Source organism: Chroicocephalus ridibundus, chromosome 13 (genome assembly GCF_963924245.1).
Source record: "Chroicocephalus ridibundus chromosome 13, bChrRid1.1, whole genome shotgun sequence".
NCBI classification, from domain to species: domain Eukaryota; kingdom Metazoa; phylum Chordata; class Aves; order Charadriiformes; family Laridae; genus Chroicocephalus; species Chroicocephalus ridibundus.
In genome coordinates this window covers 6313679-6326739 of record NC_086296.1, presented here as the reverse complement: position 1 = coordinate 6326739, position 13061 = coordinate 6313679, and the positions used below count along the sequence as shown (strand labels likewise).

The window sequence follows — 13061 nt, the reverse complement described above, 5'->3', positions numbered from 1 at the left end:
TTATTTTAAAAAAAAAATTAGCTTTGTCTTCAGACAGCTCCGTAGTCTCCGGCTTCATGGATTCCCATAAGAGCGCGTACTGGGCTGCATCCCGTGAAAGCGATTCCTGTTTTGCCTGTTCCCCCTGCCTGCAGGTGCCATGGAGCGCGGGGATGGAGGGAGGAGGTGGGTGATGCCCTGGTCCCACGCGTGGCATCCCTCGGGGACGTCCGTGTGCTCGTAGCTGGTGAGCAGCACCGTAGCTGCCACCCAGAGCCTGGCTGCACGCACCGACACGCACATCCGCATCCCGCCTCGGCAGCCCTTCGGGTGGCTGCCCAGCCGAGAGCCAGCAGAGTTTAGGAATTAAAACCCCGTTTGAAGGGTTAGGCTGCTGAAAGAGCCATTAGCGCAGCAGATGGTCACGGACAAAGGAATTGCAATAACTCGATGTACTTTTCACTGCTCAGGCTCTCTGACTTTGTACTTGCGTGTCTCCCCGGGGAAACAAGACGTTAGTTTTCAGCCCCTTGGACTTCTTCCCCCTATCAGTGCGGTCATCTTGGGGCTGCTGATGTGCCAGAAAGTGTTGGACACTTTTCCAATTAAAAAAACCATCCTTTGGTCTATATCTGGTCTATTTAACAGCTTTATATGCATGTTTTTACCTTAAAGCCTGATGGATGGAGGTGCAGGGTGTTGGCTCTCCTGCTTAGTTTTCATCCCAGGGTGTGTGGGAAAGCCCCTGGGCTCTGCGTTTGCTGGGGTGGCCGTGGGTTCCTGGCCGGGGAGGACAAGCTGCCATCCCTGTGGTGTAGCCCAGGCTCCCACGGACGGGGTTTTGGGGCTGGTGTTAGTTGGTGGAGTTCAGCGATGTTCACTGGCTCTGTGCTGCCGTGGGAGGCTGGGGCGATGGAGGCGTCCTCGCAGGCAGCCCATCCTGGTCACAAACCCACCCTTTGTTCATGGGGAGTTTTTTGTGGGGGAGAACTTATTTGAGCGCGATTTGAGCAGCTCCGGCTTGTTTTGTCAATCTTCTCCAGCTCGCGAGGACGTGAGATGTGTGAGTGGGCAGGAACTGGAGATAACACCTCTTAATCCCTCCAGCAGAAAACGCTGCTGCCGGCTGGTAATTAGAAAGTGAAGAGGCTGTGGAAGAGGTGACGTCGGCATCCCCGAGTCTCCATCCTGGGCTTGGGGGGAACATCACTCACGGTTTAGAAAGGCAGAGAGAGACCAGGACGTACCGAAGACGATATGTAGGGCACACACTGTGGTGCCGTGCTGGAGATCCTGTGGGTCTGTTCTCGTGGTACGCACCAACCACGCAGGCTCCGACTGGGGTGTGGAGGCTGGGAAGCTCCACCAGTGTGTAGTCCTGAAGAGGCAGCCGGTGCGGTCAGGGGATCAGAAAGCTCAAAATGCATTTTGCCACAAGAGTTAGGGGTAGATGGAGCAGAGCTACTGCTCTGATGTCTCCTGAGGGTGGGAAGCAGCTGAGAAAAATTGCCCTTTGTGGAGGCTGGGCTGCATCCAGCCTTGGTGCTGGGCTGACATGTGGCACGGACACCCTTCTCCATCCCACCAACTGCCCCGGCTCCCTGGGAGCATTGCAAGGTGGGTCGGTAATGCGAAATAAAGAGGAGGCGATGGTCTGGTGCAGGTTCCAGCATGTCCTGGGACCAGGGTTGGGGTTCCCACCGTCTTTTCTCTTGTAGACCTGGTTGCGGGTGTGTCTTGAAGGCAGGGACATCAAATTTACCCCAAGGCTTACTTGCTCTTCAAGGCATTGACGGGCTTACCGTCAATGGTATTGAGGGTAGGTTGGCGTACCCTTATCCTTTCTCCTCTTTCTCCCATGTTTTTAGCGCCACTACCTAATAGTGTGTAGCAGGCTTGCTCCGTTAATGTTGTCTATGTTAGGAATAAAATGAGAAGAAACCCACCCCCAAAGCCTGCCCTTGCTCTTTGATAGACTCCTCGGTGATAATTGTTTTCGTCAGTGCCAGCATCTCCTCTTGCTGCGGGAAGGTTTATGCAGCCTCTGCCCCCCGCTCGCCCACCCTTGTTATCATACAAATCACATAATAATAAGGCCAGGGATAAACAGGAACTACAGTAGCTGTTAGCCGTGTATAAAAACAAATCACATGGAAACAGTATAATTACTGAGAAAATATCAACTTGAGTAATGCAGTAATTGTTTTCTTCCCTCCAGCAGATTTATTCCAGCTCTCCCGGCTCACGCTGGTTTCGAAGTCTGTGACTTCATGTTAATAAGAAGAATTTTACGTTTCACACTTTATTCAGAGCCTGAGTATGATACTCTCTGAAGCAGAGGAATATATTTTGAGCAGCATCTTGAGAGTGTTAGGAAACAGAACACCAGCTAAACTATCTCTATGCATTAGAGCCCACCCCAGGCTCTGGGGAGACTCTGGTCCTTGCAAACCTCTTTTCAACCCATTTTTGTGATTTAGCAGAGGGGCCTCTTCGTGCCTTGTGTAAATCCAGGAGCTCTGCTTTTTGGGTTTTACCAGTGCATGGGCAAGATTTTTTTTTTTCTTTTTTTTCCCTTCAGTTTTGTTTTTTCCTTCCTCTGGCTGCTTGTCATTTCCTTTATTTAGAGAGGAGCTTGTGAAACGCCGGTGACCAGCTATTTGAGGTCTAGGGACATTGCCTCTCTCTATTGCCATAATCATCTCCTAATACCAGATGATGATGGTGGTTGTGCTGTGACTTGCCGCTGTTGCCCTTACTCAGCTTCACTGCTGTTTTGCTTCAGATTCTGCAAGGTAAAAAGATAAAAGAAGTATCAGAAACCAGGTTTGCAAAGGGGTTTATGCCAAGTAGGAGTTTAAAGATGCCCTGTCTTGCCTAGCAGCAGATTTGAGTGTACCTTTTGTTTCGCATGCACGGAGAGAAGTCTCTCTCTACTGCGTTTTTTCCAGGTAGCTGGCTTTTCCTTTCGAAAAACCAACCTACCTACAAGCCACTGCCACTTCCCCTTCCCATGCCTTAATCTGAACGAGATTTTATGAGCACCTAATTTATCTCTTGCTTTTTGTGGTTGCTTTTTGTGGTTGTCCTGCTCCTCTTGGCTTGGAAAAAAAACAACCCAAAAACCTCCCCAGTTGTGGAGAACAGAAAGCCTTCGTGCTGCAGCGGGCTGACCGATTTTGGTGTCTAATCCCGGGGAAGTAAACCAAAACAGAATCTGCTCTTTGGAATTCTCCAGAAAGCTTTGATGTTCTTCTGGTTTCTCTTCTGAACTGATGCTGGAAACAACCAGCTTAGCCTTCGGATGTGTCTGCGCTCTCCGGGCTGGATGAGCCCCGCGCAGCACAGCGAGGAAGGGCTGTCAGGTTGTTTCTTTGCTGTCTGTCCCTTGATGGCAGCAGTGAGAAGCGCGTTGATGCCTCCAGGCTGCACCCAGCAGGGGCTGGTTCCTCCCTGCCTGGCTCCGTGTCTCCTTCAGCTAAAACAGGGTTTAGCGGGGGACGGGAGGAGAAAGGCACCAGTGGAGGATGCTGGTGTCCTGGGACACGGCCACTTTGTTGGGAAACATCCTCTTTTGCCTCCCCTTGTTCCGGCTTTGCTGTGGATGACGTTGCCCATCCCTTACGGAGGGAAATGGGGCAGAGCTCATCTCAGCGCAGCCCCACCTGGGCAGGGATTGCCTTCGAAGCCGAGTTCCCTGCGGCTGTGCCGGGCTGTGGGTGCAGCCTCCCCAGGAGGGACCTCACCGTGCTCCGTCCCCACCAAGCAGATGCTACTGAGGTGCTGAGCGGTGCCAAGGTGGCATCTGCACACTCGCCATGTTTGGCGTGGGTTGCTGCCCTGGTTTGAGGCAGAACAGAACCAACCAATGGCTAGCAGACAACCCGTGGCCATCGGGTTGTTATATAGAGGAGCACAGAGGGGTCCACACCATCTCAGTGCCACTGAGCACCATTGGCACTCTTCCCTGCAGGAGGACCATCCCGGGGAGAGGGTTGGTGGGTAGCCCTGGCTGTTTGCCGGTGGCCGTGAGTCAGCGTGGAGGGGAGGACACTTAGCGCCAGTTGGTGCAGAACAATGTCGGCTTTGTCCGCGTGCACAGGGATGCTGTGATGAGGGTAGCAAAGTTGTGTGAAGTTCTTCACTTGTTCGCCTCCCCCTTCTCTCCCGTCCCCAGCAGCTGCAGCCTGCTGGCTGCCCGGCCTGGCGGTGGTTTACGGTTACAAACCAAGCCACAGCTCCTCTTCCTGCTTCCTCCAGGAAAAGAAACCCATCCTCTCGCTAAGCAAATGAATAGATAAACTTTTAATTAAGGTCTTGGGTGGCTGCCAGAGAGGAGTGTCCCAGGTCAGGGTAGGCTGTTGGTGTGCCGTGATCCCCGTCTGTGTGGCCGGTGGCTATTAAACAGCTGCTTCATCCCAGGTGCGTTCATCAGTGGTAGGCAGACTCATCCAGGCGTGCAACCTGTGTTTGCAGGAGACGGGCTCCTTCCTTTGGAGCAGGGGGGGTGAAGGGGGGTGTGCAGGTGAGGCGGCATGGCTCCGGGATGCTTGTGGGACTCCACCTCGTTGGGGGCAGCAAAGTTGTTGCATTGCTGGAGGCGAAGCTGAATGTGTCAATGTGTTTTCCATCTGCCCCCAGCTCATGGTCATTAGAGCTCTGCTCCCTGTGGTGGCCACAGAGGTTATGCTGATCAGTCTGGTCTCTGATTTGAAGGGTCCTGTTGAGCTGACAGCTTTGTTACCTGGAATTTGTAAAAAGCTGGTTTTCATCAGTTCAGTCTGTTTTTATATCAGCTGACCTCGCCTTTCCCCTTTCTCTCCGTTTCTGGATGCATGCATTTGACGTCCAACACTTGGAGTTCCTCAAGAGTTTAACAAGAGATGGAGGAGGACCTCCATGAAGGAGATGAGAGTCCTCATTCCTTCCGGGGGCTGCCCTCGTAGCCTCTTCTCATTCAGTGTGATTAATGCTGCTCTTCTCTCCAGCACGGCCATGGCTGTGTCGGAGGAGGACATGTCTGTAGCTACCTCCTTTTTGCAGAGAAGATGTAGCCTTAAGCTGGCTGCTGAGATGTGATGGGACAGTGCTGCTGGGAGCTCCTGAATATGGATGGGTTTATTGATCCTGTAGGAGTGCGGGTAGCACTGAAGGTGGTGAGAGCCTCCAAGGCTTTGGCAAGAGGAATTGATGCTGTCACGTCCCCGGGAGACTAACCTGTTGCTCTCCGGAGATGCTGGAGATCGTGGAGCACTGCCATGATGTGATCTGGCAGCTGATACTGCTTAATCTAGCAGGTTTTTTGAAGGGGGGTGTGTGTCTCAGAGGGCTGGGAATGGGCTAGGGAGCTGCGGCACCTGGCATGGGAGGATGAGAGAAGGATCCAAAGTCCCCTGGGAAAGAACTGACCTGGTTGTTTTACGCTCCCCAGGATCGTGGCCTGCCTGGCAAACTGGAGCCCGTGTCGCCAGTGAGCCCTGCTCACCCCGACGCTGAGCTGGACCTGCTGCCGGCCCGGCTGTCCAAGGAGGAGCTCATTCAGAACATGGACCGCGTGGACCGCGAGATCACCATGGTGGAGCAGCAGATCTCCAAGCTGAAGAAGAAGCAGGTAAGAGGCTGTGGTCCGGAGGGGAGCACGTGTCCTCGCTTCTGCGTGCTGCCTTACGCCTCGTCCTTGCCCATCCACGTCCACAGAGGGGAAGTGCCAGTGCCACCAGGATGGTCTGTGTCCCTGCTCCCTGTCGTGACATGGGGTGGTTGCTGCTGTGACAGCAGTCTGGAGCTGGTAGTTGCAAGATGAGGGAGCTTTAGAAACCCAGCTGTGGGCTCTTTTGCACGTCAGAGCACCTTAAAGCGAGAGAAGTCTGTGCTCGGTGACTTGCCTGTGGTTAGTGGCAGAGCTGGAAACGCAGCCTGGGTTGCCCGAGTCGTCCGTACAGCCCAGCGTTAGCACGAGATCTTTTCCTTTTCCTTTCCAGCAATTGCTTCTCCTTAGTGCCATTGCTGCTACTGTGGTAGTCCTGGGCTGTTGAAAACATTGCCGCGATGTCCTAATGGCCCTTCCTGTGCAGCCAGCCCCCTTCTCCGGGGCTTTCCAGCTCTGCAGCCGTGAGCAGCATCTGGGCTGACTCCAGTCAGGGCTGTGCCTGAGCCAGGGATTTGAACGTGATCTCCTCGGTTAGTGCTTTACCCCTGCACGAGAGCACTCCCCAGCAGAAGGATCGCCCGCTCAGCGTTGCCATGTATACAATTACCATAAACCCATTAAGAGATTAATGTGACAAAACCTTGGGGGACGTCTGTGAAAAAACCCACAGACTTAAAGGCTTTCGCTTCCTAAAGCAAATCATTTCTCTCTGCCTCTCTTTTATCAGTTGTTTTATTTCCTTTGATTGGGGACGGTTTCTAAACTCCCTGACGGCGGCTAATCCCAGACTGCCTGAGAGGAGCCACCTCTCCCGAGGGGTGTGCAGCAGGAATTTGGGAATGGAGCAAAAGCTCTACTTGGGCTGTCAGATGGGGCCAGTGCTCCTCAAGGATGAACGTGCACTTGACCTTCCTCCCCAGCAGGTTTATATTTTCCCATACCAGATACTATCCCTTTCTTTCCTGCAAGACAAAGGAGGATGTTTGGGTTTTGTTTTCAAACAATATGGTTTGTTTAATGCAAAGGACCTTTTTGTGTGTGTGTGTGTTGCTTTTTATCTGCAGAGGTATCAGAGTGCTTGGGGAGAGGGAGCCAAGAAGGGACAGAAGCAGCTGTGTGAGGAAGCAGGCCTTTCTGCTGGCTCGCAGGGGCCAAAGGAACATCTGGAGCAATGGAAACCCCAGAGGTTCCTCTTGCTGGGTTTGGTGGGAGCTGGGTGAAGCCAGCCCTTCCCCCTCTCCCTCCTGAGGAAGCTCAGACAAAATGTGTCCTCTCACACCTGGCAGTCTGGCTGCTGGTCCGTGATTTTAAATCCCATTTGAGGAAGGAGATGCAAACTGTGGTTATTTCCCACTCTGGAGAAGGGCTTCCAGAGCGGGATGCGTGCCCGGCACGGCGGTGAAGGTCCTGCTCGCAGCAGGCTGGAGGACTGACAGCTCTGACCGTCCGCTGCCTGACTTTTTGCAGAGATGCTGAGGAGCTGCTATTGAAGCCGACGGGAGCAGCATATGCTTCTTGCTGTTAAAATCAAGCTGTCCTTCCGTAAGGAAATGTTTTTTGTTTTTTGGTTTTTTTTTATTGTTGGCTGCTTGGTTGCTTTATTTCTTCCCTCTGAACGCATTTTACGATTCTTCCTCCCCACAAAAATGCTCTGCTGAGTGGGGAAGAAGGTGAAAGTGGCTGTTGGCAGTAAAAGCCTCCCCTCCCCTCTTCTTTTTTTTTCTTTTTTTTTTTTGATTGTTTTTTGTTTGTTTTCTGTTTTTTTTTTGTTTTGTTTTGGCACATGGTGGCAAAGTCTTTTGGTAGCAGATCTCCCCCCAACCCTCCCTGGCCTCCTTTTCCCTCGGGCAGGATCCTTCCCCAGCCCGGTCCTCCGGCAGAGCTGGCGCATCTAGGAGGAAGCATTTTCAGGGGGGGAAGGTGTCCTGTCTGAGATGCTCCAGGAACGTTTTGTGCATCTGAGCTGTCAGTGCAGGAGAAAGACGAGCGAGGGAAAGCAATCAGCCTGAAATAGATACCGCTCCTGCAGGAACGGGCAGCGGAGCAGGGGAGAAATTGTACGCAGCCGGAATATCCTAATGCTTTTCCCCTCTGTCTTTGGGAGGCCTTCTCAGGGTAATTAAATACATTTGTATGGAAAGGCTGTGCAAGAAGAACCCCAACCAACCCAAATCCACCATCTCTCTTTTTTTCGGTTGTTCCAGAAATGGCAAGGAAGGCTCTGCCTGGGCTTTGCAAGAAGCAAACGTCTTCAGCAAGCTGAGAAACCTTCCCCAAACCCTGCGCACCCCTGGCAGAAGGCCACCTCCATCAGCCATCCCCCGCTCATTCATGCGCCATATGCGCTTAAATCTCTCGCTGAGTCCTCGCTCCCCCTCTTCCTGACAGGGAAGGATAATCCTTATGCATTTATTCCTGGCAGCGGTACCGAGGATCTGAAGGAGAAATAAACTGCTGGGTTGTTCTGCGCAGTGATGCCTGAGCCTCCCTGGGCGCCGAGCTCGGCGAAGGGCTCTCCGGGAGTACAACACTCCCACCTGGTGATGGAGGTGGAGCTGGCTGGGTGGAAAAGCTCCAGGGTTTCCCCTTCCATCTACCTCCTGTCTCATTTCCTCTGTTCTCCCCTTGAGTCTTTGAAAGTGGTTTTCAGAGATGCTCTGGGGCTGGAAGCTCTCTCCCGGCAGGTGAAGCATGGTGGTACCCGGGTGATGGCTGCCCAACACAAGGCAGCGTGGCAGCTCTGTGTGTGTGTGATGACCTTGTCTCTGTCAGGCAGGTCCCTTCAGCATGGGGGCTGGTATGTGCGGTGATGGGTCTTCCTGACATGTCACCCATCTTCCTGGCCAGCACTGCGGGCTCCGATGGCCCCTCTGCAGCATGTGGCCCAGCCAAAGGGACTCCTACCTGGAGAGGGCACCTCCTTCACTTGGAAATGGGTTGGCCGGTGGATGCTGTAGGAGCCAGCGCTATGGCTAACGATGGCATCTTGCATCCCTTCAACATCACTGGGCTGGCTTTCATTTGGGAGAGGAGGGGGACTCACAGGCAGCCACTGCTGGGAGTGGGGAGGGACAGAGTGTGGAGATGTCAAGACTCATCTCTCATCCTGCTTCTCTCCCTGTAAAGGTCACAGTCCCAGCCTAGCTTTTGTGGCAGACCTTTAAGAAATCCATTTTGTCCGTGTCTGGGAACCCTGACCTATTTTGCTTTGCCGTTTCCCGCAGCTCCCAGGGGTAGCTGTCACACGCTGAACCTGCCGTGGTCAGGTGTGCTGCCTGCAGACCCTGCCCGCATCCCCGCCTCCCGCATCTGGCCCTTTAATGCCCGTACAGTGTTGCGCCACAGAGAGTAGAGCTTAATCCTCTACTGTATTTCAGCTATAATTAGATTTGTATTTTTTCTTCTAACGAGCTGCTTTTAATGAGCCTCCACTTACTGGCAAACTTTCATTTCCTGATACACCATCAAATCCTCTTGTCTGAAATCACTTAGAACACACCCGACCGCTTTGTAGAATTTTTGTGGCTTTCCAGAACAATGTAGCCAAGTTTCTGACATTATTATTATTTTTTTTTTTTCCCCCCAAATATTTCCCCAAGAGAAGGAGAGGATTTGACTGATCTCCCTTTTGTGGCTCTTTCTTTGGAGTTTTTGGCGTTTATCAGGTGGGTGAGTGATGGGGTGCCTTGGCTGATCTGAGGACGCCGAGCAAGCGCAGGCAGGTGCCTGGAAGTGCTGTGTCTGCGCCGGGGCTGACGCTGAGAACTGCTTTGCAGCCTGTGGTTTCAGCCGTGGCTTCTCGAAGAGCTCTTGTCCCCTTTGCAAGGCACTGTGATTTGGGCCACCTGAGAAAGCCGTGGTTGAGAAGAGAAGGGAGCTTTCGGGCTGTTGTATTCGTGGTTAGAGCCTTTGACGCGTGCTGCGGCCATGCTGCTATTTGCGGGCAGGAAAGGATGGATTCCCACAGTGCTGGGAAAGGTTCACCCTCTTCCAGGGTGCAGACAGTCCAAGCTGTCTGTTTTGTGGCCATCCTCATGCGTGGCTGGAGTAACCCCTAGGTTAAGATCCTGAGATGGGCACGCTGATGCCAACATGCGCAGCCCAGGCTGTGCCACCTCTGCCAGAGCCTGCTCCCTGGCCGGGTTGGTGCTCAGCCGTCTGGCTGATGATGGTGGCTTTTTTTTGTCTGTATCTCGGTGTTCCCTATGCTGCTGCTTTTCCCTGTGTGGGAAGAGACCCCCACCCGTGGGGAGCTGGGGCATGAGTGGAGCCCACAGCTAGGGCTTGCTTCATCCACTGAAATACATTAATTTAAGCGGTGTGCGTATTCTCAGCCAAGCCAATGGACCTGTCTGGGTGCTTAAGTGTTTTCTTGGACTGCATCCTACAGCCCTAGTGTTGCTAAAGGTGTTGCTAACAGGAGCAGAGATGATCTGAAGGAGGAATAGGTGTCCACCTTCTTCTCGGACCACCAGACACCACTGTCTCTGGGAGGACGGTGGTGTGCTCGCCTCTGGCGCATGCCGATGGCTCTCAATCCCAGGTGCACTCTCTTCCTAGTAAAAGACTCGCTCGGCTTTCCCCTTGCTTCAACAGGGGATGCATTAGCTGCAGGAAAAAAAATACAAAGATTTGGGGATTTGTAGCCCAGCAGTGAAAAAATCATAGGCGTTTTTTTGCCAGCCGCTCCCTCTCCCGTGCCTGTGCTGCCCCGCAGCTGCCGTGCGCGGCGTGAGCTCTCCCTCCCTCCTCGCAGGAGCCGGAGGCCCCAGGAGGAGCCTGGAGGAATCTGTTATTTCCTCTTTCGGCTGAGCAGTTCCTCAAACTTACTGGAAGGGCTCAGATGTCTCCTCCTGCCTCGCACCCATCGGGAGAGCCGGAGGTGTGGGTCCTATGTCGGATATACCCACTGACCGCAGTGATATTCAAAAGTGCTTTCTTAGATCTGCTGCTTTATAAATAAAGTTTGCCGTGGCCTGAGCGGCTCGCAGGTGGGGAGGAATGCATTAAAAGATCAGTGATCTTTAAAGGTGCGTATGTGGACATGCTCCCTTCCGCTTTCCGTCTCCCAGGGGCGTAGTTGGCATTGGAGCCAGCTTTGAGGCTGGATGCGTTTTACTGCATGTGTGGTGGGGCCGTGGTGGACATGCTCGTGGAGCGGCTCTTGGGCTTCTGGGTGTTTCTGCTGTGAGTGGGAATGAAGCTTGGGATGAGAGACACACCTTGGGTTGCGTTGTCCCAGCACAGGCAGACACGTGGTGCTGGAGGGGACGGCGCAGTGTATTTTTGCACACAGCTGCTGCACCTGAAAGCCTAGATACCGTGAATTGTGGAGCCGTGGCAATGCAGTAAAGACAGTAAGAAAGCAGAAGAGCCAACAAAACGAGCTTCTCGGCACTTGTCTCTGAGGGCAGGTCACCTGGGTGGCGGACGTCCATCCCTACTGGGCTTTCTGTAGTTGGAGCCTGGACTGACTTGGTGGTTTCTGCTCAGGACACCTTGTCCTGTGTGAAGGGAGGAGAGGAATGAGTCTCAAAGCCACTTTCCCAGGAGAGTATGATGGCTGACAGCTGGAAGGCAGCTCATGCTGTGCTGATGCCCTCAGGAGCTCTTCCTGTGCCTGCCGGGACAGCTGGAGCTGTGAGGTATGTTCATGCTGCAGGCATTTGCAACCTGAGCACTTGGGCTCTCTGTGAAGGTTCACCAAAGGGTATCTTGGTGGCCCGGGAGTCCTGTCGCTGTTGTTTGCCCTCTTGAGCACTTTGCATCTCTCACCTTGGCCGGGAGGGCTGCCACACGTCCCATCGGGCTGACTCTGCCCAGAGATGCCAGGATTCGCAGTGTTACTGCCTGCTCTGCCGTGCTTACTGGCTCATCTGGCTGCGCGGTGCAGGGGCGGCCGGTGCACAAGTCATTTCATCCAGAACAGTCATCCCGAAGCATCTCCTCCAACCACAGCATCGCAGGATGATGCCGAAGGTGGAGAGCAGCCTTGCTGCTCACCCCTCGCTCCTCCACTGCTCTCAGCAGCGGGCGGCAGCTCCAGAGGCAGGTAGCAGCAGGGAGCCAGGCTGGAGCTGCGGTTCCCTTTAAGCGTTTCCAGTAAAATCGTTATTTCTAGCCTGGAGTCCTCTCCGGGAGGCTTGTCCTCATCCTCCGTGCCTAAAAAGCAGTGACCCACCAGCCACCAGGCCGGGTGCCTGGGGCAGAAGAGCGCTGCGCTTGCGTGGCAGGGGATGCTACGCAGCTCTCCTCCCTCTCCCCGTCCCTCCGCGGCCCGAGCCTGCCCGTCCCTCGCAGGAAGCCTTCTGCCATGGCGGTTTCTGCCTCGGTGGCGGCACTGCAGAGAGTCTCGTGTGGACGGGGACGGCTGCGTTTCTCGCTGTGACTCACCCTCCTCCTCCCCCCTCTCCTTCCACAGCAACAGTTGGAGGAAGAAGCAGCCAAACCACCAGAGCCTGAAAAACCCATCTCCCCGCCTCCTATCGAGTCCAAACATCGCAGCTTGGTGCAGATCATCTACGACGAGAACAGGGTGAGTCTGGAAACGATGGAAGTACAAACGTGCGATCGTGCCGTGTCACCCTGGCCGGGGACGGGGAGGTTGGTAAGGGGTAGGTGGGGGATTTCCCTGTGCGAGACCCCTGGGGCGGAGGCCGTGGGAGGTGGATGGATGGACCCCCCTTGGGGGGACGGTGAGGAGCTCGCTCTGCTGTGTGGATTTGAGCACAAATGTCTTCTGAAGAACCTGCCTGGGGGGTTCCCGCGATCAGCCTTAGATTTGAAGCTTTCAGGAGATGCTTCAGAGCCCTGTCTGTTAAATAGCTTGTTTCATCCTCTTCCCCGGGAGTGAACCTAGTCAAAAGCTGCCTCAAAGGGTGGGCTTTGGGGTGGGCTGCATGGATGGAGGGGGATATCCGTGATGCTCCAATACTGGCAGGCCAGCTATGAGCTCTCCTGGCTGCCCCTCAGCTCCCTAGGCTGGAGCAGAAAGGACGCGGATGCAGCCGTGGCTGGATTTGTGGATATTTGATGCTGTAAATAACATTAGCAAAGGTCACGCTGGCATCCCTGGCTCTGGATCTCTGCCTTGACCGCTCATTTGTTGCACTCAGCCATTGCCTGCAATAGCAGCCTGAGGAGACAGGAATTTTGCTGTGTGCTTTGGAGCGATGCTAGGAAATTGGGCCCTTTGGTAGATAATCAAGCATATTCATTTTCATTTAGGTGTTGGATAAAAAGGATGATTTTGCATAAAAGGAAAACTACCAGTCGCTAATTATTTTGAATTGCGAGGCCTGCGATTTCACTGGGAGCTGCAGAAATCCAGGTGCCCGGCTCCTAAAAAGAAGGGGAAAAAAAAAAAATAAAAATCACGTACCCTGCACTCCCAGGCAGTGCATTTTTCCTGGTTTTTCCTTTTTTCGTCTGC

General features: G+C 53.7%; 1 protein-coding gene across 18 annotated transcripts in view; it reads left to right on the top strand.

Moving 5' to 3' along the window:
* Positions 1–13061, top strand: part of NCOR2 (nuclear receptor corepressor 2) — a 254224-nt gene that overhangs the window by 117645 nt on the left and 123518 nt on the right. For all 18 annotated transcript variants that reach the window (XM_063351296.1, XM_063351293.1, XM_063351289.1 and 15 more), the window contains exons 5-6: positions 5411–5590; positions 12051–12164. In XM_063351296.1, coding sequence (XP_063207366.1) covers positions 5411–5590; positions 12051–12164 — 294 coding nt within the window. The remainder of the gene's footprint in view (positions 1–5410; positions 5591–12050; positions 12165–13061) is intronic.